Raw genomic sequence first — 27,281 nt, 5'->3', positions numbered from 1 at the left:
ATGTATTGATCTAAAATTTTCGCCAATTGATTTCCAGATAGAAATGTAAAAAAAATAAGCAGTCGATCTGCTTTGTGAAATATTGAAAGGCAAAAATTTAACTATGTACTTCATTACTAACATTGGCAGTGACATGAGCATCTGCTGTTTGTGTATGCTGAGCAATGCCTCATAAATCCCCACACATAAAATTTACAGCGTCATGTCGCCACCTGTAGGTTTAATGTCAATAGGCCTCCACAGAGAACATTTCAACACCTCCAATGTATAAGGACGAAACTGCAAAATGGTAAATTTTAGGTAGTACGACTTTAATAAATTTTATTGACACCACAACGTTAATTTAAATGCTGGAATTGTAATTTTTTAGTTATGCCAATAAATGTTGATTGATTTTTTTTTTTTTTTGATATCTAGAAAATTATTTAATAACTCATTTAGTGCTAACACCGCGACTGGCGTGTTTGGAGCAGTTGGCCATTAGACATAATTAACGTGTTATTTAAATGTGATAATTAAAAGGTCAGCAGTGATTGTGTTAATAAAAGGCAATTAAGTCAAAATAGCCAAAAATGCAGTTCAGACCTTTTACGTGGTTACGATTTGTTTATCTAGAGTGTACCCTAATAAATTCAAAAAATACGTGACATTATTTGGCATTCAAATAATTCTCCCAATTCTGAAAAAAATGTAGTGTAATTTATAAAATAGAATAATACAATAATTAGAACAATATTTTGAATTTTGAGTTTCACAAATTAATTGATTCAATCATATGGCCATTTTCTAATTTCAGCTGACATCTGTAGAACAAGATGGGATATTTTACAAAAAAAATTACATCATTAATTGCGGTTAAGCAAACTTTCGGAAACATGGTGTGACAAAATTACTTTCGTCTGTCTTCCAAGAGTTGCGTGTCGATGGCGGGATCGAGGGCGGACGACTTGAGCAGTTCATAGCCCCCGTGCATACCGGCTCGGTTGAAGACCCCTCGAGCTGCTTGCCAGCGACGCACGTGGTCCTGCATCACGGTCACGCACGATTTCGCTTCCGAAAACACACCGGACAGCAAACTAAAATAAAATAAATGAAAAATAATTCAATAGCTTCTAGAACGGATGTAGTGGTCCAAGGTTGACATGGGATAACAGTATTTTGAGCACAAATAGAGGAGTTATGAATTGAAGGAATATTGTTGACAAAGTTGACTCAAAGATTGACTCCAAAATGTTTAATATGCGATTGTAATTTTATTATTATATAACTATTTTCAACATTCTGTACATGAGGTCATGTTTTCAAATGATCCATATATAATTTTATTATAGATATATTTGTATAATTCAAATATTGGTATTTTTTTAAGTTTATTGGTGTTTAAGTGGTACATACATGTCAGGCGAAAACATTCAAATCACACACATAAATATGCAGGAGTTCATTGTAAGCCAATATTGGGAATAAAGTGTTACATGTTTGAATCATGTTTCACACATAAATATGTAGTATATAATGTAAAAACTGCTCCTTACTCAATTATCACCAAAGAATTTGGACTATACATAGATGGAGTCTTTCTTATCCGTTAGTTCTGTTATGACATTTGAAATAATTTTTTTCAAGTTCAAACTCCACAAATATTAAGATTGCTCAGTTGCCATTCCATTCTGATTTTATTGGTCAAGCAATGGCGGACATTTTTTATGTTCATTGTAAATAATTATTCAATTGCAATTTTAAACGGTTTTACACAAATTTTACAGGATTTTTTAACTAAATAATTATGCCAACGTGTAGTATTATTGGCTGCCTATCTACTCATCGTGACAAATTGTGGCTAATTTCATCAGTGGACCAGTGGTCCTTTTTTTTGCTTGAATTTCATACACATCTCTACAGAAGGTTTTTCTCAACATCTTTGATTTTTATTTATATTTCAGTTGTACTAATTTAATCCTCATCACCTCAAATGACCATTAGCATTAATACTAGCCAAAAAAAAGAAGAAAATAAATAGTTTTTAGACTGAAATTTATTGTATGTATAGACTGTAATATTTACGTGAATACGGGTATGGTGATATTTTCCAAGAACTGTATCTGCAAGTCGGGTATGAAAGCTTTCTCTCGGTCCATCATCTCCTGCGGAGACAACCCTCGCTGCTTCTCTTCATCGCCTTGATGGAAAAACTCCGTGTAGACCGACGCCTACACAAAATATCTACATTTTAAAAGGTTCATCAAATTTTCTATAGCACTCACTATTCCCAGGCTCTAGTTTTTCACGGAGTCGAGTTCATCAACACAACGGGTTTTAACATGGCCCTGTAACTATTTAGTGACCCTTATAGTACCCTTAGGAATATCTCATTTATTTATCACACCAAGAATATTTACTGATATGTACATAGTATCATAAGAACATCACAATTAGTAGCACTTCTCCCACAAGTTGGTACCTACATTACGTTCATATTTAATATAGGTATTATTTTGAAACTACCCATAATGATTACTGCATGCAATGACATTATTAATGGACGCCGCACTCAATACAGTAGCTAGCAAGTAAATTCGCATGTATAGGTAGACGTCACGCAATTTCCATTATGCGATATCACGCATCAGGAATATATAGCAATATGACCTTTATTGTAATGGCGTTAGAGCAGTGTTTCTAATGTCAATGTTCATTTGAGCGAACCCGTTCGAACCGAACCATTCGGCAGACCCAACAAAAAGCATCAGGAATTTATAGCAATATCACCTTTATTGTAATGGCGTTAGAACAGATTATGCCATTCGGCAGACGCGACAATAAAGTGAGTGTCATTTTCTTTTCCAGATGATTCGTCCATATTAATGTCATTGACTGCATGCTACTTATGTCAGACACAAATTTTATTTTCAAAAACAGAACCATTGAAAACCACAAAGAGAAAACCTTAAATTTTACCACATTCTGTAATTCGAATTTTATTTTAAATTTCAATCCTGTTGGTTTCAAATAAAGTTCTGTAAACTTACAGCAACTTTCTTGATGCATAACCAATCCTTGATCTGGTCGGCGAGGTCTGCACAGGTCATCAGCATGGAGATGAGATAGATGCGGTGCTGAGGGTTTTCTTTATTATAACCTTTCGCCACCATCTCCTTGTACCCTTTCATATGCCTGGAAGACATCGACACACATTACATCATGCATACTGTATGTACACGGTCATGATTCCATCATCAAAATGTTTAAACACGTTTCTCTCAAAACAATATTTAGCTATCATTCAATTTCATTAAAATTTATTTATTTGCATATAGTGAACTTCACAAATCAAATAAATAGAAGCAGTATTAGAAAAATAGTAGATACAGAGTAAATACAAAAATTATAAACTACATGACTTACGTAGACCCTATTTTATCTCCCCTATAGACAGAATTTATAAAACTCTTTTATAAAAATCTACCTAATGCTCAAATTACATTGGCAGAATCTGTCTGGCCCGACCGTCTCAGCCACGATTGCCAAAAGCTATTATCTATGGTTTTCAGGAATCGTGAATGATTGTCAGCAAATTGGAACCAATCCTATTTCCGTCTGCCATGATTCACCTACAGCCTTAGCAAAGATTGCCGAGAACGTACGAAAATATCCAAAGTTACCGTCTGCTTTGCGAGTCACGCCGCCGTGGTTAGTCGTGCCATTCTGAATTCATCAATTCAACTGTAAACACCTCTCTATTCTATCCTTTATTCTCAAGATGGCGCCAGGTTATGTAAATGAATAATGATAAATATATGAAACTAAAGTATTTTCTATACGTCAAATGGCCGCGACTCGCTACTAGCATAAAATATATTTATAGTTAACTTTAACAGCTGAGTTTTGAAGTAAAATTGCGAGGGAAAACTGTTCAGTGTAGCCACCAATCTATTGAAGAAATAATTTTTGGTCAACCTATATTTTTAATAATAGCAACACTATGTTTATTTTAAACCAATCAAAAGCAAGGACCAATGTGATCGAATCATTGCATGTAATTGGGTACAGTGTAAAGACGTTGGTCACGACGGTCGGCGTGGATCGTTGGATCTGGTTGGATATGCGCGTCTGCTGGTGTAATTAAGCCTTAACTCATCTCACATAATATGTGGAATATATCAATATCTAAAGCAATTTGGTTGAACAGAGCTATCGCCCGCCCAATTGGCATTGCCAATGCCAGGTTAGTTCTGCACCTTGGGAGAACAAACAACTGATACTCGGTTACCACAACAAAAATTCAAACCAGTCATGTAAACAATTCTCTTACTTTATATTCCCTAGATACATACTTTCTATACCTACATAATATTTATTGTCCTGAATCTGTGATCATAGTGTAATCAGGAGTTTAACATTACATAATATAATTATATTAAAATTATTGAGCAGGTAATTATTATGATATTTTATCGAAAGTGTTACTTGAAGTGATTAGCGAGATCCGTGGCTAGGATGCAATCTCGGATGAGCTGCAGACATTTGTCGTACTGCGGAGAAGACAGACTCTGCAGGATGTTGCACCCCTCCGAGTTCAAAATGCAGAGAGCCTGAGAAAGATGATGGCGCTCCATCACACTGCCTTCGCTGCTGTACAATGCAGCCAGCACGGACCCTGATACATAGAGAAAAATTAAACCCGTGGTCACTACAACCGATTTTTATATAAAGTACAAATTTCTTATAAATTAGAATTTAGATTCAGTTTCATCATGACTATTATTTATTTAAACCCCATCCCATCTCGGTAGCCTAGTTTGTAAAGCGGTTGACACTGTGGATTGCAGGTTTGATCCTACAGCTGGATAAAAAATGCATGTTGTTTTTACAACAAGTCGGGCAAATGACTAAAAATCATTCCTTGTAAAAAAGTTCGCTCGTATATTAACCGGTTTTATGCCTTCAGCGAATTATCTCGCTCTATGAGGCCGTGATCGACAGATACTAATTTCGCTAGTTATTTCGTCAGACGTTAAACTTAAATTACTAGCCACTGTCGATTGATTTGCATAATCTAAAAATTTCAACACACAGTAATATCTGTTTGCATAATTATGAAATACTAAGCCACAAATTATCAGTATTACAGCGATTTTAGTAAGAGCTTCGCTCTACATTCAACGTATGTCTTTAAAAATCTGCGGCCAGTCAGATATTGCCATAGTAATATCGTGAGGCAAAAGGTTAATAGTTGACGCTTTTTTTAGGAATGGAACTTAAAAACGGTAGAAGAGACATCAATTCATTTGAAATATATTTTGGGAAAACTTGGGTAATAAAGTATCACTGACCTCCTCCAACTTCAAAGCTATTGCTGGTCCCCCGATGGTCAAGGTCATGGCATAGACACGACACCAGGTAAGCCAAACATTCCAAATCTCTGTAACAATTTAAAAATATATATATATCATCACCCCTTACGCACTATCGACCAGTAATAATAGTAGTAATTATGCCTAGTCCAGAACATCGGTTCAGTAAACATTGTATACAAACTGTTTGAAAGTTGTATGTATCATAACCATTTCCAAATATTCTGCTAAGAATGACCTTGTATGTTTTTTTCCAAAGGCGGACGGGAAATATTGAATATATACAGATGTTCTTGGTCTGGATCAGTGGCGGCCGGTGGTCTTCAGAATAGCATTTTCTGGTAGTGCGCAATGGTTTACCTTCTATACCCAGCATTGGAGCATGTCAGACCGTGTCCTGCAGCACGTAGGTCGCTTTTGTAGCACCGCTGCAGGGTGAGGGAGGGCCGGCCATGGCAACGAAACCCTTGAGGCTGTGCCATAAGGGTACGCAGTGTCACACTCTTTGGCGGCATCAGGAACACTTGTCCTAGCCACGTAAAGGTCGTAAAGCGTCTCTCCATGATTACCTTAATCACCAAAGGCTGCCGTGTCAATAAGCTAAGATAATATCTTAGTGTAAAATGACTGAAACGTTGAACTTCACAGAAGGTAAATTAAATATGTCTTTGTTTATTTATTATATTTCTTAAAAAGAGTTTTTAAACAGTTCAAATGATTTAATATCAATAAAGAAAAATAAATGTCACGGTTTACGACTTTACGCTCTGAGCAAACAATGCTTCAGCCAAATAATTAACCGCTGATGTGTTTTTTTGTTTATTGAATGTATTTGAGTGGTTTAGAAATAAATGCGGTAGTTTGTATTTTCGTAAAAGTTAGGCGATTCATTAAATCTTAAATGTGAAATTGTTAAAAATTAACTCGCCAACATTGTTATAAAACAGAAATTGGCGTTTTTGTTTCTAGAGTCCTAATTTCGGGCGCCGATGTAAAAGCGTGTAAAAAATTCTACACAAAATGTCATTACAGGAACGTTGGACCACGGTTTAAGTAGTATATATTGACCTCATTGTAATCCTGTGCAAACTGAAAATATGTTTGGATTGTAATCGCTTTGCGCACGAACGAAATATTGTTCATAATACCGCTACATGTTCTACTTCGCGAAGTGAGTGATACACGTATGAATAATAATGAAAAGTTGAGCGATGTCTTCAAAGATGCAGGCGGTGCGTAGCACTTGCATGGCATTAAAGGAGCCGCCGCTGGTCTGGATTAGGCTTTATAAAAACAAGATATGCATCGCCATAAATACAAACCACTTAACTCCATCCAAACTTCCTAATTTCTTTATAATATAAGCTGATTACAGTAAAACCCTATTAATACAAAAATTCATAAAATCTATTTATAGCGATTTCGAACAATATTACATAATTGGTAGAAAAAAATATTTATTAATATTTAATGTTTTTTGCCATTCATTTTGTACTTCGTAATTTAAATTTTTTTTGATTTTCTGTTCTGTCGATTTCGAATTAACAAAGTTTTACTGTAATTAAATTCCTATGTTTTTCTAAAATATGTCACATAAAAATTCCAAATTATCGATGACTTACAATGTTTATATTTTGGTTTTTTTGAGTTATGGGTAATGACAATTAGGCTGATGATATTATGTTTCTATAAAGTGGTAATTCATTCAGTGAATATCTAACAAACGAGAAGAGTGGGAAGGCCTTCATCCAGCAGTGGGTCGACCCCGTTTGATGACAATAAAGACACAAATTCTATTCATTTTTAAAGTAATTGATTGGAAATTAATGCTTTAAGTCACTACATAGTAACTTGCTATATAAAGTAATCTGGTGTATTGGTTTCATCTAAAAAGTAAGATAGTCTGAAATACACTTCAACTGGGATCGTATCAGTGAATAATCATAATTGTAGTGGGCTTACGATAAATATCCTTCTTCACAGAGTTTGAGGGAGCAGGTTGCGGCGAAGGCGAAGTGGGTGACAGAGAAGGCGTGCATCCAGTTGTGATAAGGCATGTCTCGGTAGCCTTTCTGCACGTACAGCGTGAATCTTGCCAGGATGTCACGACGGATATTAAATCTGCAATCGAATGGGTATTTAAAATACATAATTTGGTATGACCTCAGTCACCACTCAGTAACCTACAGTCGAACTTGGTTATTACGATCACGGAAATAGCGAGATCTCGGATGTAATGAGGAAACATTCGTTGACGTTTTAGTTTTTTTTTTAGTTTTTTCCATACATTTATTCACTTTTATAACTTCTCGGGTGTACCGAGCAAAGCTGTTACTATGTCGATCATTTAAAAACAACATTTTCGACCTTAAGCAATAAAATCCGACCGGGCAATTAAATAGACCGATGCCGCCGGGATCGGATTACGTTTATATGACACTAGTTAAGTGTCTAAGTACCTAATTGGTATTTTTGCCGGCGACATTGAAAAAGTTCCACGCATATGGTTGAAATTGCATGTAAAAAAATAAACAACTTCTTTTGTAGTTTATGAATGCCATGCTTATTTCGGGGATTTTTACGATGGTTTTCAGATTTTTTATGTTCTATGCTTAAATAGAACGTGGCGTGAAAAATGTTATATAACGATATAATGAATAATGCTTATTCACAATTCATTATACAAGCAAAGTCAGTCGGTCCCATCTTCCTCGTAATAGCCAAGTTTGACTGTATACCTATTTATTAGATAGAAATCGAGTGATGAGTTTTACCGATTAAGCTTCTGATACAATTTATAATTTCGTATCTATGCATCTGTGTATTATTTTAAATTCTGTTAACATTGATGACCATTATCTTTCCAACACTGGCACATGTACTTTATTGAAGATACATAATTTGAAATGACCTCAGTATATGGACAAAAAGGGTATCCCAGTTCAATAAATATAAATCAATTCAATTCAAAAGTCAATTGACCAATAAGTGCATAATGTGGTCCAATTATAGAAGAGATACTTGTTTCTATAAAATTATAAAAATGAAGTACTAAAAACATAAAGTTTAAATAGATAAGCAAGAATAAATAAAGAGTGTGCTCTCACTTCCTGCACAGGTCAAGTTGGTCAAACATGAGCAGGATGTAGCAGGGTGTCTCTCTGGCATTGAGAAGTCGCGAGTTGAAGTGCATCTGCGTGAGCTGCGGGTGGCGGTGCTGGTTGCGGCAGTTCACCAGTTTTGTTACGTCACGGGCGTTCACCTGGTGTCAAATATTAATATTCATCATTCTAAATGATGTCGAGTAAGAATAGATAGAGTAGTTTCTGTATCAATATCATTGAAGCAATAGCAACTGCATTTCATTTATGAAAGTTTGTGACAGAACCGGACTCTTATTTTCAGAAACCAAATAATAAAATATTTATATAAAATAATAAACAGATACATATATGCGTTCTTCTTATCGTGCCATTACCGAGCAGAGGTTGTAACTTTTTTAAATTTGCACATAATGAATAGTTAATTTCGATGGCCGGGGGAAAAATCTCATAAGTCAAAATTTTAAGATTTTTTTTATTGTATTATTTTATATTTTTCTAAAAAAAATAATATTCCATAAATCAATAACCTATTTTAAATTGATAATTTTTAAAAATCAGGGAAAGATTTCTTTGAAGAAATGTCACGTCTGGCAATTGATTTGTTTTTAACAAAAAATTGTTCAATGTATCTAGTAAAACTTTTCAAACAGAATAATTCAAGATTAAAAGCATGATAGTAATGTTGCTATTAATTGAAAGAAATAACTACTTAATTATTACTTATAAAATGACATGTTATTACACGGGGCAGTCATGTGTCTGACTGTGAGTATCTCGAAAAATGAAAAGCAGAGAAAAATTCTGATTTGTCACCTTGAGGTGGTACATGAGCATCTCGTTGGAGATGTTGGTGCGGGCCTGCGCGTCCAGGATCTTCCTGTACATGATGCAGTGCATGATGGAAATACCGCAGTATATGCTGAACGCGCCCGCCACCTCCTCATCGCACGCGTCAAAGTGCATGCCGTCAACCTTGTTACACAGCTGAGCCACGCCCACTATTCCATCTTCGTCGCGAATCGGGAAACATAAGATGTTTCTGAGAACAAAACAAACACCGTCACAAATGCAGGATCATCCATACTAAATTATACTATAACATTCCAACACAGTCTCACCTCAAATTCTTTACCACATAGCATGTACAGTGTAAACCTGATCTACCATTCTAGCATAAATCGTTTTCCGCATTGATCGTTCATTTTTGAAAGTCCCGCCAAACACACATAAGAACAATGTTAAATAATCCCGCATTAACCGTTCCCCGATTTATCGTTTTCTTCGATCTATCGTCTAAATATTATGATCCCGTCACAAATATTATCTCGATTGACCGTTTTTGTTTATGCTTTGTTTGCACAGATCGATCAGCGCTCAATCTCGCCTGACCGTTCAGTCGCGTTGCTTTGTTCGCACTTTGCACAGGCCACTCAGGCTTGCCTCGCATCTCGTATAAACTATACTATATAACTAAAATGCCTCCATGAAGAAAACTAGAACTCTAGCTGATAAACTTAAAATAATTCAATTTTTTTTATATATTCCGCATTTAACGTTTTTTTAAGGGTCCCTTGAAAATCGTATAATCGGGGTTTCACTGTACTCCCAAAGAGTTTTTTTTTCCGAAAATTTTTAATATGGATGAACTGGTAACTATAAAAATATTAATTATATTTTAGGGGAGGGGGTCTGATATAATGTCATGAAGGGGATAGATAGGTTGTAGAATATGTGACAGGTATCACAAATCAAAAAAATATAAACTGACAGTTTTCTGAGAACAAAATTATATAATATTCCATCAGAAGATAATACTGAAACCAATATATTTTTCAATGAATTCAAAAACATGACATAATTCAGACAGGGGAATAAAAGATTATGTGATGAAGTGTGACAAGTAACAGGTGTAGGGGGGTCAAGAAATACTGAAAATTGTGTGATGTCATTTATGGACGACCTCTTATTAGACAATTTAATCAATTGTGGTTTCATGTGGATAAAATATTCAATACAGAAAATAGTTCAATAATTCACGATTTAAAGATACACGGCGCTATAAAGAAGTTTCTCATTGATCTGAATATAACGGAAAAAGTAAATTGACATTTTCGGTCCTGAGCAGACTAGCATATCGGTTTCCACATAGTAGAAGTTATATTAATAAAATATGATGAATGGTTATTAGCCACTCGTCAAACCAATTAGGTTATTTTTGTACGATGTCATATTTTTCCAATAGATCTCAAATGCCAAATAGAGATGACGACGTTGATTCGAAATACTAATACATTTATCAAGCTTCGGTGTCTGTTATATTTTCAAAAATTTTATGTTTTCTTGACAACAGTGGACAATGGCGAACTGCCGGTACTCACTTGGTGACGAATCCTGTTTTCTCATCGAGCCCTTTATAAAAAAGAGGGTTTTCATAGGCGTCAATGATGTTGAGAAGTCTTCCTGAGACGGCGACGTGACCAGCTATGCCCTGACCCAGTTTGATGCGGACTTCGCTCGGAGCCTGCAAGAGTTTAATAAAATATTATTTATTTGTTCATTCAGTTCTCTGCCAAAGCAGACTAGTTCGTGGATATAGCCGGGCGTACAGTGCCGGCCATACAAAAAACGCGAACTTATTCCCCTGTCTTTGAAGACAGAAGCTAGTCTCAGGCATTTGTTTTGAATAATTTAAAATTCGGAAGAATACTGGCCCAATAATGAGACATTTAGCATATAATTGGTAAATTTTTATGATAAACTTTTGATATATTTAAAAAAAAAATAGATAATAAGGTTTATTATTTTTGCTAAAAAATTTGCGGCTTCTCACTTGCCGCCATAAAAAACCTTCGGGCACAGATCAGGTTAAGAAAAAGAAAACATTGTGGACATAACAAATCAAAATTCAGGACGTTCATAACGTGATATTTACAGTATAACAAATATTACTCTCACAAGAGAGAAGAAAAAACAAATAATAATAAAAAATAAAAAAACAAACAAACAATTTTATACAATAGAATATAGTTTCAGAAACAAAATGCAAAGTACATCACTGAAAATATCCATGTCTTTACAGAGCGTATTTACTAGTGTTGCACCCCTCGCAAATGGTGTCTGATAGGCTTGATTCAAAGAAACAGTTCTGACCCAGAATAGGTCATGGCTGCGTAGGACATTTGGATTCTTGAATGGTTTGGCTCATCACATGATGAATTCTAGAAGCTTTTGCACATAAAGCTGTAGAAGTTATATGCGAGTGAAAAGATAATGAAGAGTCAAAAATCATATCAAGATCGCACGCGTGCCACAGGTTCGACCACTGTTCTATGGTCTACTAAAACAAATTAAATCGAAATGACTATCTATAAAAAGATATGGCTTCCCAAACTTTCGCGAGACTGTCGCTGGCATACAGGGCTGATACATGAACCCTGTTCTCCACTGGTTCAGAGTGTTCGAGCACAGGGTATTCAGAAAAGATCCTAGGGCCAATCTGTGAAAGTGGAGTATGGCTGTGCCAGTTTACTCGCGAATTATACGGTGTCCGCAGTGAGCTGGAAATCGTAAAATTTATTAAGATCTCAGCTGGACGGGACACAAATAAAGGATGAACATCAGCACCGAAGTTCTTAACATCGACAAATGACAAAGGGACGACGATGCCGAAGGCTGAGCAGAGTAGAAAAGGATCTCCGGACTCTTGATGTCTCCAACTGGCGTTCCAGGGCGAGGGAGAGAAAATGGTGGAGTGCTATGTTGGAGGCAGCCGGAGCCTACACTGTGCTGTACTGACATTAATAATAATGTCATTGTATTAAAAACTTATAAATATTTTTATTATATTTATTATTTATAAATATAAATTATTTTTAGTCTCCTTTTCCGGGAATAACTTAAATAACTTTTTTGCGCAGCTGAGTCTTTCGAATTATTCACAATCACATCAATAGAAGGTTTCAGCAAGTTAAATTCTTCATACTTCTTCATAATCTACTTCTCCAGTCAAATTTAATATAGACACCGCATTCTCTATCTATACTTTAGAAACTTATTTCGTTCATTATGGTTATAAAACATAGCTGTGCAAAAATTTTTTCACGCGTTATTTATATTTGTTGAATAATTGTGAATTTAGCTGTCAACATTGCTTACAATATAGAGTTGTCCTACCAATAATAAATATTCCTCACCTCCTTGCTGGAAGATCCTTGGTTATCGTCGCCGCCGTCGAAAACCTTGGCCACCAGGTCACCATGATCGGCATCAAGCAGAAATAGGGAGCACCTCTCGGCGGAGGTGAGCGTTCTGGCTTCAGCCATAATCCCTCTCAGCAACACGTCCAGGTCTCCGAGGTGAGCGAACAGTCGCCGAGCCACCTGCAGCAGTTTCTGGCATTGTATCTTCAACCGACACTGCTCCTCCGCGTGCACCGTGTTCAAGATCAATGTCAAACAGAACCTACAAATATATTGTTATGTTTTAAACAGATTACCGCCAGATATCCCAAATGTTAGATAACTCATTTCAAGATCAAGAAATTCTCTGCACAAATGGAAATAGTTTGGTCTGATTTCAATTAATAATGTCTCACTGATTTAAGTGAATAAAAAATAACATAGTTCAATATAGTGGATACACAAAAATGAACTAGTATTACATATTGCTTTTATTTCTTCGGTATTTCGACCGAAACTGACATTAGTTTTGAATTTGTTTTTAATAAACAGTGGAACTTCATATTCGTGTGAAGTTTCTGCAGTTTTGTTTCATTTTAGTACATTTAATATCTGGTTTTATGTTTTTATTTCCTCTAATTTACGTCTTTTTTTGAATACGTTAAAATTTAATTTAAATAATATATTGAAAATAAAAATTCTATTCATTTAAACACATTCAATTCAATTTGCATTACATTGAAATGAATTCCAGACAAATATGCGCATTCAATTTATAGACATCATGTCTGCAGTCCCTAAGCTAAGGTGACACAATGCGACTGTATAAGTTTATTGTTTTGTGTAATTTTGTTTTTGTTTCTGCCCATTCAAATAATATCTCAGCAAATAAAAACATTGTCGATTAAAGAAAAAAGGAACATTCTTGAAATGGTGAAAGAACACGTTGACATGTGCTCCAAACTAATTTGTCAATCCTCGAAGATACGTTTTTTTCCAGTCCCCTCAAAAATGTAAAATCGGGTGTTAACTGTATGGGAAAAAATGATCTCAAAATTGATTTACCTAAAAAGCTCTTCAACCATCTTTACCGCCTGGTGTTCCCTTACGGCAGCACGCTGCGGGAAGACGAGTCCGGTCAGCAGTGCAATACGCCCCTTCACATCCCTCACGGGGACCATTAACATGCGGCAGCCAATGGTCAGCGACTGAACAAACACAGTACTTTTTACTTTCAAGACATTAGAGAGCCATGACCATAGCCCACCCACATGGAGGAGACTGACAGGGCTCTAGCTAGGGGGACTGGGCTTAGGGGTGGGCCGGTGTGGCGGTTCGAGCAGTTAAATACGATAAACAGATACTACAAATTTACTGTAATAATAATAAAAAGTCGCCTGCGGTTCTATTTTTACTATAAGGATATTAACATTTTAAAGATGTGGCTATGTGATGCAATTTGTTATAATATGATGATTGGTATAGTTAAATAATAATTCACGGGTACAATTTTATTTTATAAATATCTTTCCTGACTAATAAAAATGGCTATTTATCCATTATGGCGAAGTAACGCTTGTTATTTGGCTACCACAAAAGCGATCAGTGCTTCATAATAATATGATGAAGAGTGCCAAAAACTCAGTAATTTGGATAATGGAGAATGTGGACTTAATTAAAAATACGTGGAATACCCGTTATTTTACTATGGAATAGCAATTGGGTAACACTGTTGTAGAACATCACACCCTCAACCATTGGAAAAGGTAGGGGGGCCCGCTTCAGGATGTGGGGGCCACGGCCATGACACTATATTATATTGAAGTGAAACATTAAAAAGTGGTAAAATTAATACGGTTGACTTGTAACAAAAAAAACTGTCATAGCCGATTCGAAAATACAAAAAATTCACCTACAGTCAGCATGGAACCACTGACCTTTTGATTGACAGTTGATCGTGTCACAAATTGCACCACTGAGGCCGTGGCAAATGTGATAATTTTTGAGAACATACATGACTACATATTGTGGACAAGGTGGATTGCTTTGATTTCGAGTTAGCCGGCCAACCTCGTAAATCGCTCAATGCTCACACAACTATGAAATTTTTTCACAATAACTATCAGAAATCACCATATTACATTGGATAAAATGTTGCCAACTCAATTGTGCCCAAATAATCAGTGCAATGATCGAAAGAGTAATCACGAAAGAAGCACCTTGGAGAAAAGGTACTAAATTTTCACTTCTGTCTGAATAATATTAATTCTTGATGTGAAAGAAGTTTTTTACGAGGAATGGATGTTAGCGTTAGTTCAACACTACTCGAGGGTTAAAAAACATCGGTGAGAGGAAAGACATTGCAAAACAAAAAAACCTAGAGTAAACCGGGTGGTTGCCAAAGAACTTTTCAGTGAACGGAACGCAGCTCATACAAAAGTGACGTCTTTGGACGTCCCGCTTTAAACGGGAAACGGGGGTAAATCAATTATTTTAAACATACAAATATGTTGAACATACGACATATATTGGGAATGTCGTCACATACTCAGAATTGAAACAGAATTCGTTTTTACCACTTAAAATGTATTTTATTTAATTTTTTTATTTTTGCAATAAAATTCACGGCGTGCAAGGTACCACCATACATACACCTACCGGCAGTAAAAAGGTTAAAAACAAAATGCGACACTTTTCTGCTCTGCAAATCAAGCCTCAGTCCATCAGAAATTATTGATACTATACCAACCTGCTGCAACTAGGGACATCACAGAAGTATCGATACACTTTAGAACTATTTCCAAAAAAATACGGATATCGATATTGTTGCAAACGTCAAAATCAAACAATATTTCTTTTTATTTGATTGGAAAATTTGATCTGAATCAAGCCTACATTGAAAAAACAATATGTGATTTTTATTTGCCACTACTTCACTGCGGAGCAATTTATTCAGATGATTAATTAAAAATTGAACTTACATAATTTGGAAACCTCAGAATCATGATTATTAGAAAAAATATTGCTGCTGAGTCACGTGTCCGTAAACTTGTACATATGCAGTTCGCCGTATCACACTTCACCGTGATATAGTACTGACATAAAATTCATGCCTAAATAAAACACGGCTCTTGTCAATTTATACTTTACAGGAAGCCAGCAGTAAACAAATTTTGAAAATAGCCGATATACTGGATTATTTGTTAGGTTACGTTAGGTTAGGTTTTCATTCTTGAATTCATGAATTTTGCCAAAATCAGCTATGAAAATTGAATTAATGTTTATATTGAATCTAATAAAATTGGAGACCGTATAGTATACGGTCATCTCTTTCCAATAGAAAGCTCACGGTGAAATGCTTTACATACAAATTACATGTAACCGCCGAGTTATCGGTTAACTTCGTCATGATCAGGTATGGTGCAGTAAAGCATACTCTGTTGGCTGCGGGTTTATGTCTCGCTTGGTACCAATATTTATTCTGCATAATAGGTACATTTCTGAGATGTCCGATTGCTACAATCTTAAATCTTGTGCATTATTCATTGATTAATAATGTTTAATTAATCAATTCAAAACTTATCTAATCTTAAATACCGTGTTTTACAACAAATCATCTTCTGTCGAGTACACACTCTGGGTAAATATATAAAGAATAGATTTTATGTAAATAACACATTGTCTCAGATAACCTCAGGTGATAAGTATCAAAAAATCCACAAGGGTGGATACTAATCTTATCTTAGTTAGGTATGTATACATCGGCCATAACTCCTTGACAGTACTGTTAACCACGCAGAACGATGCCAAAAAGATATGGTCTGAACATCGGAACTAATAAAAATCTAACTTGAGTATTAAATTATTAGCGATAATATTTCATGACTATTTTTAATCCAAAGAGATTATAGTCGGTTGATAATTTTTTATTTAGAAAAACCTGATTTGACAGACATAAATTTAAAACGTAAAAAGCTTAATTTCTTTAAGTTAAGATATCAGTAGATTAAGGGCTCTGATTTTTGCCGTGTTTTTCAAGATATTATATTTTGCTGAAATATCGGTGTGATATATAATAACGTATTAATGAGTTGGTGCAGATATTGTATGTCTAATTTTTAACAAATGTGAGTCACTAACAAAGAACTTTGACTCTATATAATATAAGGTACTTTGACAGCAGTACGATTTTCGAATCGAAGGATGATACCTACACGACAAGATAATCAATTTTCATTCAATTAAATGAAATGAACATTTCACTTTAGATTTTCTATCGATTTTAATCATATAATTTAGATTTCAACTAAACAAACCAAACTGGACATATAACATTTATCAGTAGCGAAGGGTGGAGGTAGTCAGTTAAGATCCGCCATAAATAGTGCACATTAAACTTTGTTAGTCATACGTATATGTTTTTATTGAACTAAGACTAGACTACAATTTACAGATGGTATTGGTTAGTTTTTAAAAATCAATTAAGCCCTGTCTACCAAACCATAATAGTTTTGGTATATTTTCGGCGATACGACAAAATTGTGCACACTTTTTCTTCATACTTATTTGTTTTCGTTGGATCAAGTATACATATTACACATATTGTTGGTTCATTTTATTTAAAGTCATTAAGCCCTGCCTAACCAAACTATATTAGATTAAAAATATTATTCTTCTATGGAAATGAGCCGGCACATAGCATGAAAAAGGGACAATCGCTGAATAAATTTAGTCATCCAGTGGTACCCAAGAGGTATAAACGTCCGCAAGGTAGACCTAGAGGCCACTGGATCGATGAAATGGTTAAGTTGTGAGGAAGTACGTAGCAACGCAACACACAGGACCAAGATAAATATAATCAGCTTGGAGAGGCCTTCATCCAGCAGTGGATAGATTCAGGCTGATGATGATGATGATAATGATGATGATACATAACATGTACATATTTTTTGTTACATTTTGACTATAACATGTGGAGTTTTTAGAAATATATGCCTTGTTTCTGTGTAATAACCGCAGTTAATAATAATACGGGTCAATCTCTAAAATCCTATAGTTCTGTGGGTACACATTGACACTAGCTAAGCTCATACGAATACTACAGATAAGTAACACTGTTATCAGATAATCCCCCTTTGAAAAATATATACATATCTGTTTGATATTCACGATAAGAAGCAAGCAAATAACAGATTATTATATTAGATATGCACAGCCACTACAGAATTGCTAGTACAGTAGCTTGCGGTGCCTACATAATATTATGTTGATGATAAAAGAATTCAAGTGTTTGTCTTAGTTAATAATAATTTCATTAGATTGGGATAATGCCTCTTTGCAGAGCAGTTCACAACCTTTTTTTATACGGCAACACAATAAAAAATGATTGTTAATGTTTTCCATATTGAAGAATTATTAGTATTGCAGGTTTTATTATAAAAGATTGAGGGATGATGTTTGCAACGAGAAACTCTTTCACGGACTTCAATGTTTTACAGAGGAACTTCACCATTTAAATGTTAACAATTGATGTGCTGAGTGGGTGACAAAGTTCTGGAAAGGTAATTAGGTTGTTTGCCATCCGTTCAAACACACATTGAAACGACAAAATGTAAATTTTGGCAGATTCGAGATTCAATTCCTTGCCCTACAGCTACAGAGGTAGACATTCTGTCGGTAATCCACCGTGGGTATAAATGTGTAGGTTATTTCACAAACAAAATGTAATAGTACAGGCATGCCCAACTACAAATAGGCTATGGTTTACTATCTAGTATCAAAACCCGCGGTGACCTACCACACTCACACTCTCAAATTGTCATTATTCAACGTGAACAAACATATTATATTTGGTTGAGGCTATTCAAATTAAACAACAATACACGTCCTTTAGCGTCACAAAGAAATACTCAATTTCCCATTCGTCATGAAAATTACATATTTTCGTATTCTTTTGAGCGTTTATTGCACATACTGTTAAACTATTCTCCTACTGTACAAAGAGCCTACTGCGCACTGGTAAAAAGAAACTATGTCTCGGTTTAAAATGCGGGGATTCACATTTTTTCTTTATCTCATTCCTGCGGCAGACCGTAAGTGATGCAATACGAATCAAATGATACGAGGTCACACAGGCTTTCTCATCGTTAATTTGAAAATGACTTTCACGTAAGCTGGTTAAGGAAATAAATATAGGAATAGCTAATGTTTCCCTTTCAAAATCTCAATGAAATCATAATATTGTATCATAATTGAATGAAGGTATACATTTTTGACTTTTTCACGGCTCCAATTCTTTGAGACCTATGATGTAATCGACCAGTCAATTGCAATTGATGCATCGGAGATGCCTGCAATAGTACATTATACATAACTAGGTTTATTTAACACTGTAATTAAGTTTTAGCTTTCATAATACTTTGGTGTTCGAAGAAAAAAAAATCAGAATCCGTTAGTCTATTTATAAAGCAGTTAAAAATGTGAATTTTTTCCATGCATAACCTATGTAAGTTATGTGACAATTCCATAAGTTATGTGACAATTCATTTTTTACATGGATGTCACTTATAACCCTTGGGTCCTCACACCTTAGAGTAATAATCAATATACATCATCAATATGAGGTATGGGATTAATAATACGTTGTTTCTATAGAGTTACAAATACGGGGCCACAATATTCAATTTAAGAGTAATTTCCGGCGCCTGAGACAGAATAATACTTACCGAACATATTGAATCTTGTATTTTCTTATCCAAATCTGTTAACTTTACAAACAGAGCTTTTTCTTTCTTCAGTACTGCATTTATTATGGAATCGGTTATCTGAAAGAACATTGCAATTAAATATTACAGACTTTTTTAACTGGTTCCACAATCAGATGTGGATATTGACCGCATCTAGAAGAGGTTTCTTGTCAATTTTACAAGAGCTGGTTGTTACTGGATTTTTTTCCCATGTGCTCGACCAACCAAGGCCATGCTTTGAATTCAAACAAATATTTAAAAAGCAACATATTGTGGATTTGTCAGAAGCAAGATACAAACTCGCGATCCTCGGATTCAGAAGCAGATATTTTACCAATCGACAATGGCTGGTATCCATTAGTCATTATTAAATGTTCAAAATATACTGATCTGTATTGCATAATTACTAAACATAACACATGATTTCTTTCCGGTCGGTTCAGCCGGAATGAATAGAAAGAATTATACAAACATAGTATTGAGAGTTAATGTTAAACACATTGAAATTTTATACTTCCTTACTTAGTGATTTTAAAATTGCAAAGAACTAAAAAAAAGATTACTATTAATTTTGACTTTAATTACTAAAATTGGATAAATACCATTATAATTAAAAGGCAACATTCAACTTAATGCGGAATGTCTGAGACTCACTGATATATTTTTTTTTCCCCACCATGTCCGATCCTAATAGGATCATATGGGCCTCCACAGAGTAGAGGTTTGTATTAACAGATTTTGTTTTTTACGAGAAATAGATGTCAGCCACTTGCTCAACCTATTAGGTCCATACCCTGACTCACACACAAATTGAAAAACAATATGTGTCCTTGCCAGACCCAGGATTCGAACCTGGGACCCACAGCGTTATAGTCCAACGCTTAGGCCGCGCGGCCACCGTGGGTATACTCACTGATATACTATGTTAAATGTTAAAACCCAGTGCTGTAATAGTCAATCGTGGCATCTTATGAAGAATCAGAAAAACTGTTGCAATGGCGAGGGGTGGAAGTAAGCAACATAAATAGTGCACACTAAGCTTTATCAGTCATACGTATTTGTTTTCATTGAACTAAGAATACAATTTGCAGATGGTATTGGTTAGTTTTTTTTAAATTCATTAAGCTCTGCCTAACAGTGTTGCCATCTTTTTCTATGGTGATTATAGTACAAAGGCGTAAAAATTATAGTTTTTCTAAAAAATATATAGTACAGGAACATTTTTCTTCTTGAATCCTTTAAAATTATAGTATTTTAGAATATTTGGCGTAAAATTATAGTATTTTACATTTTTCGCGGAATTAAAATTATAGTATTGTACTATAATTATAGTACGGTTGGCATCACTGCTGCCTAACCAAACCATAATCGATAAAAAATATTCTTCTATCTATAAAATATCCAAAATTATCTATGTTTTAATGGCACAATTATCGATATTTTATAGATAAATGAATATTTTTTGACTATTATCAACTATGGTTTGGATTTGGCAGGGTTTAACATCGCAGTCTTAGTTGAATGAAAACAAATAATATCGACTGCCTCATGTAATAACACACCAATTCGAAATAGTGTGTTTTATGTTTTTTGAGCTATTGTTGCATAGAAAAAAATACCACACCAGCCAATTTTTTTTTGGATTTTTTTCTCGAAAAACACCCAAAATACTGTTTAAAATAATACTCGTAAGTAGAGTTATGATTATATAACATTTTTTGTAAAATCTTAAATTACATGGAATAATAATCCACTTGTAGTTGGTGTGTTATTACTCGGAAAAAATATACATGCTCCCTACACAAATCATTTTAGTGTATCATTTAACTAAGTTTTCACCGTGGAATATGACACTAATTCAACTTTCACTTTCAAATCTCGCCTCTATCAACATATAACAACACTGTATTGAAAAATCATTATCCTTTGTAATGAATCGCACCTACTTTCATTATCACAAATTGCTTTTGTGACAGTAAAGTTGTATTATTTTTGTTATTGTGTACAAATGACTAATTTTAATATTATTATTAATACTATCGGCCTATGGTGGGTACTATTGGAATTTGAATTTAAATTCTAATGGATTTAAGTTATGAACTATTCCATTTAATTAATATGTCCCCAACTAGATCTCGGCGAATATTACAATAAGCTCAAGAGACGAATAAAATAAAGGATGGAAACAATAAAAAAATAAATCTCCTCCTTCAGACAACACATTTTTAGGTTATAATTATAAATGATTCAACCTTAAATATTCTGTCTGTACCTACTATTGGCTCCTACAGGATTTTCAATGTTTATAATATTCTGTATTTCGTAATATAAACTATAACTTCTCTCTTCCTATCATTAGTAAGCATCATATAAATGCATATTTGCACCATTAGTTTCCAATTTACAACCTAAAATAATTATTCTTCTTGTATTGATTCCATGACGACTTGTGATAAGTAAATAAGGTAATACTTGCCTATTTTTTCATATGTGTTGACCTTTTTACTATACTTTTATGATAAATATGGTAGTAAAAAAAGTCTAAAAGGTTAATTGCATGTTTGGGTGAAAAGTGGATAGTCCACGATGATAAACATGTTGATTTTATCCCCATCTGAAGACTCCGAATAGTCCTAGTGATCCTGGATTGTCGGGTTTTAGTTGTTCTTCCAGTGTGCCACATATGACGCAAAAATTTGGAGGAGATTTGGGAATGATTGATGATTTGATCGAAGAAATTACGAAATCTCCAGCACATCTTACACATAATGAAATAAATCGCTCTATTTCAGAGCATAATAAATAACAGTATACTTCTGTCAGTACTTTGCCACCTTTAAACATAAATGCACTTGTAGACATCACGTCATCAGACATGACGTTGTCCCTACTTAGTGCATCTGTTCAAATTATTTCCACTATAAATTGACACACTGAATCGAGAAAAAGAAGAGAGCTGTAATGTAAGACTTGTGTAAAAGGAAGAAAGCCAAAAAAGCATTCAATGCAGGTGAAGAATATGTGAATGAATATAAGAATATTTGAATACCATAGAAGCACTGTGTAAAAATTCTTGCCAATTCAAATAAGTGCCCAAAAAATGATTGAATCCGAACGTCAAGTTAGTTTTGATTCATTTTGTATTATTGGCAATCATGAGAAACAATGGGATTACATCTTACGATATGACAAGTCAGTGCAAAAGAAAACCCAAAAACTACCAGCTTCTTTAAGACGTTTAAAAGCAATTATTTATGGTTTGTCATGCAATAACGAAATAATAAAAGTATGTAAAACTATGTTTTTACAAACACTTTCAATTTCAAATATGTGGGTGGTGAGTGCTTTTAAAAAAAATGAAGAGTCAGAATTGCCATTGTATAGTCAAGGCAGGCACAACAACCGTTCTCATGCTCATGAAGCAAAAAAAAATAGTGTAATTGAACATGTTAATAATATATTTTATAAGAAAAGAATCCCACTATGTTAGAAAAAATAGCCAAAAAGAATATTTAGACGAGAATTTGAATATGGTGAAAATGTTTCCCCAATATAGCATATGGTTTGGATCAAAATAATATCAATTTCCAATTGCCACTGAACGCCAATATAAAGGCATATTATTCTCGTATTTCCTCGTCTGAACAGGAACGGAAACAATAATTGAGTAAATTAAATATTTAATAAAAAATAAAGTGATTATCAGCAACATTTATTATTTACAGAACGTTCGAGAGAAATGAATCAGGGTGATATAAATCGTGCAAAAGAAAATCACATTACAGCTGTTACAGCATGTTTTGATTTACAAAAGTTTTAACTGTGTCACAAAGTGAAGTACGAGTCTTTCATTATAAGGGAAAATATTATGCCATCTATAATCTCACTGTTCATGATAGAATGGCTATTAATTGTTATCTTTGGCATCTACAAACAGCTAAGTGAGTGCGATAGAAATAAGTAGCTGCATATCTACAAACAGCTAAGTGAGGTGCGATAAAAATAAGTAGCTGCATAGAAGTATAGAAGTCTGATAAGTACTATTTTTACATATTTTAAATCTAATTTTAAGAATACAGTTGTATATTAGTTGATAGTTTTCCTAAACTTAATTTAAAAAAGTTTAATTTACATAACGTTTATAATTATTATCCATCTAGGTACCTATTTACTTGACAATGCTGCAACGTAATTTACGTAAAATATATAGGTAACAAACTATCCTGTAATTTCTTAATTTATACTATCAATCATTATTATGTTGAGTGGAATATTCATTAAGTAACTTTTGCAATTATTTTACTATAATATTATGTTCTGTAAAACAATTTCCTGAAACTGACTGAATGGTTAAAATACAGTTTATTGCGATAAAATATTGTTTAATTAAAAAATCTCCTCATATTCCATCAGAATATCTAAACCTATTTTTGGTTTAATCAAATATCATCGAGAGAGAAAACACTAAGAGCACATAGTATGTCATTCCCCGTAAAATTAAAAATTAAAATCTCTCTAAGTCGAGATATTTAAGATTATCTTTCAGAATTAGCATGGAAAAATACACCATCTCAAGTTACGTGGTACTTTTTTTATGAAAAAAAAAATAGTTACGTGGAAAAACACACCAAGTATAGATATATACACCCTCTAAAAATATATAAACGGGAAAAATCACACCAAATCTAGATGTAATATTTTAGTTGTCAAACTTAACGTGGAAAAACACATTTAGGGTATTATTTCCCAAAATTATGTCTTGCAAAAGTTGATTGTATGCTTAAATGATACTCTATTTAAAGATATAAATTATAATTTAAATAATATTTGCACATAATAAACGGCTTTTGCTACACATTTTTTTGAATGGTTTTTTTGCTCTCCTGAAAAGTTGATAATTTAGAGTTAGTGTGTTATTCCATGAGGTAGTCGATATGTTTGACTGACAACGTTTAGTGTGCACTATTTATGTCGGATCTTATTTTCAATTTTCAATTTCAATTTATTTATTTTAAGCATATTGTGGACCTTACAAATTATAAGTTTAAGACGTTCACAACATGACATGAATGACATGAAACATTAACAGCCACCCTTCGCCACAGGTATATTGAGCTTTGAAAGTAGATGCTCGTTACGGATACTGGGCGGTGTGATTTTGGTATGACAAAAGTAAAAAACAGACAAGAGAGTGGACCATGCAACATATCGTTACATCTAAAGTGAGAATGCTATGTTGGACCTGGTTCGGTCACACGTTATGAATGCATCAAGAGAATTTCAAACGGATTCTGGCATTCTGGAAGGCCAGTAATTACCATCCACAGTGAAGCTATGGGTTGCTGGCATTGAGTGCACATGGACAAAGAAGAAGACTTTTCCTATGTGTCTTATTTTAAAAATGTGGAAGATGACGTATTAAAAAAACAAAATTGGGTCAATATCCCTTCCGTGTAATAAATAATGTTTCATTTTGTTAATCTGTATGCCATTCATGAAAATGCCATAATTAGATGCTTTAGCGGTAACACCGACAATGCATTATTATTCACTATCATATTATTTTATTACCCCGGATTATTCTGAACAACACAGGCTCACAGAGTATCTAGATACCGAGCAATATTTTATGGTTAAAATCAACATAGATTACTGCTATCAAACAATGGTTTATGAATGCTCTTATACTATGTATAAAAAAAATATTTATTGATTGCTGTGCGAGAGAATCTCATATTATGTCAGTAATTATGCAGTCAAATGCTTATCTATGAGTTTCTATCGGTGTTATTAATTTGATGGTATTCAACTTACCGACAATCTTAATGGCTTCTCAAAGGATTTTTGCTCGACAACTTGGACGATGGCCTCCTCAGAAGTCTCCAATAATGGCACCAGAAAAACTGATGATGCTCCTGTTTGCTCTATCAACTGAAAGGAATAAAATAAAGACGGTCAAATTGCCTCTTTTTCTTTTTACTGAACCATCATACATTTCATAGAGCTATACAATATTTATTATTGTTAATATTATCTGTAATGGATATTTACAGTGTATAAATTACACACAAATCCTACATTGACAAACTTTTCTTTATACAAAAATTCAGTACAAGTCTGTTTACTGGAAGACAAGTGGGAACAGCGGCAATTTTCATAGCTGATTTCAGCAAAATTCAAGAATGATAACCTAACGTAACCAAACAAATAATCCAGTACATCGGTTATTTCCAAAATTTGTTTGCTGCTGGCTTCCACTAAACAGACAAGAACCAAAAATTCTTTTGGCTTCTAGAAATTTCCTTGATCATTATAAACACACAACATCAGCGTGAATTTCAATAGTTTTGACAGAAAATAAGAAATAGTCTAACCAACGCAGAGCGAGAGAAAGTTATGCAATAGGCTTAACCTATGTGCAGTCAGCGATAAAAAGACATAGTCGAACCAATGCAGAGCGAGAAAAAGCAATGCAGTAAGCTTAATGTACGTGCAGTTAGCAATAACAATTATAACTATAATCATAATCGCCTTACGAATTCGTGGGCGCTAGAAAAATTCAGCGCATGTTCAATGTGAAATTGTTCAACTTTAGTAAATGAAGAGCATTAAAAAATCCATATCAAAAATTACTAGTACCTACCTACTTACTTATATCAATGTAATTTGAAATCAATATTTCTACCAAAATCATTCATTTTCAAAGGTTCGAAAAAAATTAGTAAACTAGAGATAATTTTTGCTTCAATTTTATAGAGATTCTTTTTACAACAGACCCAATGACAGTAGTGTAGTGAAACAGTAGTGTATTTAGTAATAGAAGAGAAACATTCACAAGCACCCAGACTTTTAGAAAATCATGTACTTAATTATATATGTGGCCAAACCCCCCGGGTGTACGACCAACATTTTACGCACCAGACTACGAGAGAAGAATATGTTTAAACTTCATCTACAGAACAAGTCAATTAAGAACCATCATGTTCAGTTAATACCAGTACAACTAAGACGCGTTTAATAAAAAAAAATTTAAAAGGTTTTGAAACCAGACTCGGTTTAATACTTAATCGCAATAAACACAAAGCACACCGAGTGTAGCCATTCAATATTATCAATATTGAATGTGCGTTACATTTACGTGCAATGTATATGATACAAAGGTCCATAACTATTGAAAATATATTCTTTAACATGTATTTAAGTTTATCCCATATTTCTCCACACTCGAGATTTAAAACTTGTTACAACCTCACCCAGAAGGCAACATACGTCTCGTTATTTTTGTGTTACCTGACCCTAGATGAAGGTTTTCTTCAACGTAAATAAACAATTTAATGCATAGGTAGGTATTGAAAAAAGGCTAAAAGATCATTAAATATTGTTGTTAGGTTTTGGTTTGTTTTTTGGTCCCAGGCATGTAATATTTCGAAGATTTCTTGACAACAATACACAAAGTATGATAGTTTACAATTTAAATTAGTAGTAAAATGTACATACATGCTTACTTAAGGATTCCTACACATTCCCTCTAATCCTAATCTACATTCGATTTAATTTCAAATATTGATCGTTGATTCACATTTCTTCATTACAGCACTCATCAAACCATAAAATATCATTTATACTCACGTATTTGTTTATTTTCTTTTGTAAATCAACTGAATGTCTGTCAGTCAATTGGCTGCACAATTCCAATATTTTCCCAGGATCGCTGGCTTCAAGGTGCCTGTGGAAGACTGGCTTTACAGGTTTAATGTCACCGTTTTCATTCATATTTCATAAGTCAAGTCATAAATTACAATTAAAAACTTTCAGTCACGGAAAATTTCACGGGATCCGTCCCGAAAGAAATACACAATCTTTCACACATCTATAATATTTTACTGTCATTCCAAAATC

General features: G+C 34.0%; 1 protein-coding gene across 1 annotated transcript; it reads right to left on the bottom strand.

The window, feature by feature from the left end:
- LOC147078597 (cGMP-dependent 3',5'-cyclic phosphodiesterase-like) lies at nt 1-27,281 on the bottom strand. The gene is made up of 14 exons (XM_085960242.1): nt 27,012-27,281; nt 25,197-25,313; nt 19,362-19,460; nt 13,702-13,844; nt 12,652-12,919; nt 10,837-10,979; nt 9,272-9,497; nt 8,462-8,616; nt 7,317-7,475; nt 5,334-5,422; nt 4,468-4,657; nt 3,030-3,174; nt 2,065-2,210; nt 1-1,076 (listed from the first exon to the last, which is right to left on the bottom strand). Exons 1-14 carry the CDS (start codon nt 27,153-27,155, stop codon nt 890-892), a joined length of 2,211 nt encoding a protein of 736 aa, XP_085816368.1. The 5' UTR covers nt 27,156-27,281; the 3' UTR covers nt 1-889.

Source organism: Rhyacophila brunnea, unplaced genomic scaffold, assembly GCF_057557595.1.
Source record: "Rhyacophila brunnea isolate RB1 unplaced genomic scaffold, BYU_Rbru_1.0 scaffold_11, whole genome shotgun sequence".
NCBI classification, from domain to species: domain Eukaryota; kingdom Metazoa; phylum Arthropoda; class Insecta; order Trichoptera; family Rhyacophilidae; genus Rhyacophila; species Rhyacophila brunnea.
Note: the sequence above shows the minus strand (reverse complement) of the source record. Positions and strands in the feature narration are given on the sequence as shown.

Bases quoted from the DNA above. Each gene is read 5' to 3' on its own strand.
- LOC147078597 (XM_085960242.1), bottom strand. From the start codon at position 27,155: ATGAATGAAAACGGTGACATTAAACCTGTAAAGCCAGTCTTCCACAGG. The intron at 5,423-7,316 runs GTAAGCCCACTA...AAATTGTTACAG, and splicing joins TGTGAAGAAGGATATTTATC to AGATTTGGAATGTTTGGCTT. The intron at 3,175-4,467 runs GTAACACTTTCG...GATGTCTTCCAG, and splicing joins GATCTCGCTAATCACTTCAA to GCATATGAAAGGGTACAAGG.